General features: G+C 45.9%; 1 protein-coding gene across 8 annotated transcripts in view; it reads left to right on the top strand.

The window, feature by feature from the left end:
- furinb (furin (paired basic amino acid cleaving enzyme) b) overlaps positions 1-2,500 on the top strand; it is a 68,844-nt gene that overhangs the window by 53,395 nt on the left and 12,949 nt on the right. For all 8 annotated transcript variants that reach the window (XM_081711876.1, XM_035523872.2, XM_081711872.1 and 5 more), the window contains 2 exons: positions 23-195; positions 1,505-1,717. In XM_081711876.1, coding sequence (XP_081568002.1) covers positions 23-195; positions 1,505-1,717 — 386 coding nt within the window. The remainder of the gene's footprint in view (positions 1-22; positions 196-1,504; positions 1,718-2,500) is intronic.

Raw genomic sequence — 2,500 nt, 5'->3', positions numbered from 1 at the left:
GTTAACTCTTGTCTCCTGGTAGGTGTACGTATGTTGGATGGTGAGGTGACAGATATGGTGGAAGCTCAGTCTCTCAGCCTCAATTCCCAGCACATCCACATCTTCAGTGCCAGCTGGGGCCCCGAGGATGATGGGAAGACAGTGGACGGTCCTGCCAAGATGGCTAAGGAGGCTTTTCTGCAAGGGGTCACTGAGGTCAGTCTCAGATCTGGTAAAGCCGCGGGTAGCTGACGAGAGGCCGCCTTTAGACTGGTCTCTGATATTCCTGCCTCTGTCACCTCCCATTAGTGCCTCATGTGTGTGAGTGACTGGACTGAATGTGGTGCCGCTGGTCTGTTAGAGCTCGGTTGAAAGTAGGAGTATTTCCAGAGAAGCCTGTTGTTACAGGTTCTTAATGCACCGCTGGATCTTACACACATGATCTCACAACTGCAGGTTCTGCACAGTATAAGATGAAATAGCCTTTATTCTCTTTCTTCCTTTGGCTTCATTCTTCCTTCCTTCTCTCTCTTTCTCTCTCTCTCTGTCTTTCTTTGTTTCTCTCCCTGTGTCTTCCTTGCCGTGCTCACATTCTTATTTCTTCTCCTGTCTCGTTCCTCCTTGACTGCGCTTATCTGCCGATGCTTCCAGTGCTTCACCAGCATGTCTTGCTCTCTCCTCCTCATTTTTCACTCCTTGGCTTCTCTCCTATTTTCTAATTCCATGACTTCAATCATAATGACGCTCCAGTGTTGATTCATCGTCTCTTCGGGTTGCTGAATTATTTACACAAAAGCAGAGAGGGCTTGAAAAGGGGAAAGACGTACACAACGGTTTGCATTCCTGTGCTCAGCCGTGAAGCGTGTGCTTGGATCCGGAGTCCACTCCAGGCTTCTGAAATCAAACACTGAAACCTATTAATAGTGACCGATGGTATGGAGAAATCTCCACCTCGGATACTGTGTGAACTTTCTAAACCTGCACCCTGCAGCAAGCCCTCAGCTTTGGCGTTTGTCACATTGTGAATGCACTGCCCCTAATCCAGAACAAGCCTTTTGTCTTAGCATTGGAAACAAGCGCCGCTCCACGTTTGTTCTCCCGGTGTGATCTAAATCCCGAGGCTGGTGCAAATCGGTTTTCCTGGGTTCGTGTGGAATTTAAGATTGCCAGCCCAGTGTTCAGGATTATCGCTCATATAGCAGCCTGAACCACTTTGTTCTGTTCAGTGGCAGAACCGCAACATTTCCGTCCTGCAGTTTCTAGGGAGGGGGAAAACCCAAAAACAAAAGGCCGTTTGGTCATTTCAGCTCAGTCAGCTGCTGCCTCAAAGCAAATAATGGTAGCAAGAGTTGCAACGGAATATATTGCTTAACACGAGCACGCATGAAAAAGAGAGAGAAAGACTTGCGTTACATAAATATGTGGATCAAGATGAATTATTTATGCATGTTGGTCAACTTTCCTGGGCATTTACTTCAGTGTGACACATCGTGAACGTTAATGTTTGCGTCCGCGTGCCGCACAGGGTCGAGGTGGACTTGGCTCCGTGTTCGTGTGGGCATCCGGCAACGGCGGGCGGGAGAAAGACAGCTGTAACTGCGACGGCTACACCAACAGCATCTACACGCTGTCAATAAGCAGCACCACGCAGTACGGCAACGTGCCGTGGTACAGCGAAGCCTGCTCCTCCACGCTAGCTACCACGTACAGCAGCGGAAACCTCAACGAGAAACAGATCGTGAGTACTGCGCATGCCCTGCCCACACCGCTGTTCCCACAGACACCCATGCACAAAATAGATGTGCTAATGTATTCTAATTAAATTCGTACGGATATGTGTCACCACTACAAGTGAGATAAATATCTATGTTAATTATATTAACACGTTCTCCTATAAAAGATGCAGTAGCCTTAATGGCTGTCTGAGCAGCCCAAGAAAGCCCATTTAGTCTGTCAGCCTGTAAGGAAACAGCGCTCATGGGTACCCAGTGAAGCCAAGAGTGTGCGGATTTAAAATATGTCATCAGTGGTGATGGATTGCTACTGCACACTTCCCTGTGTGTTATTTCTACAGTGATTTTAATGTAATTTGTTTTATTGTCCCTTTTATTTGAAAATGCGGAACAGAGTCAAAAATAGAGAGAAAGAAGCATTCCTGGGAACATTCCTCTGAGATGGTCCGTGCTGCAGCGATTGCTTCATGTAATTGCCTCCTGTTCTGCCACCTCTAGTGGATTCAAACCTGATGACTGGGGAACTCACTGAAGTGCACTGAAGATCATGGTCATGAAACCAGGTTCAGATTACTTGATGTGTCATGTCACATGATCATGTTGAAAATAGCCATTATAATAAATTTATATATATATATATATATATATATATATATATATATATATATATATATATATATATATATATTGCTTTAAGTGGATGCACATGCTCAACAACAGTACATGAACCAGCATGGGCATCCAGTGCTGATCAAGTATTATGCGGGTCTCAGCGTGTGCCAAGGAAA

This window comes from Electrophorus electricus, chromosome 4 (assembly GCF_041902795.1).
Source record: "Electrophorus electricus isolate QZ-2024a chromosome 4, ASM4190279v1, whole genome shotgun sequence".
NCBI classification, from domain to species: domain Eukaryota; kingdom Metazoa; phylum Chordata; class Actinopteri; order Gymnotiformes; family Gymnotidae; genus Electrophorus; species Electrophorus electricus.
The sequence above is the reverse complement of the archived record's forward strand: the minus strand, read 5'-3'. Positions and strand labels throughout refer to the sequence as shown.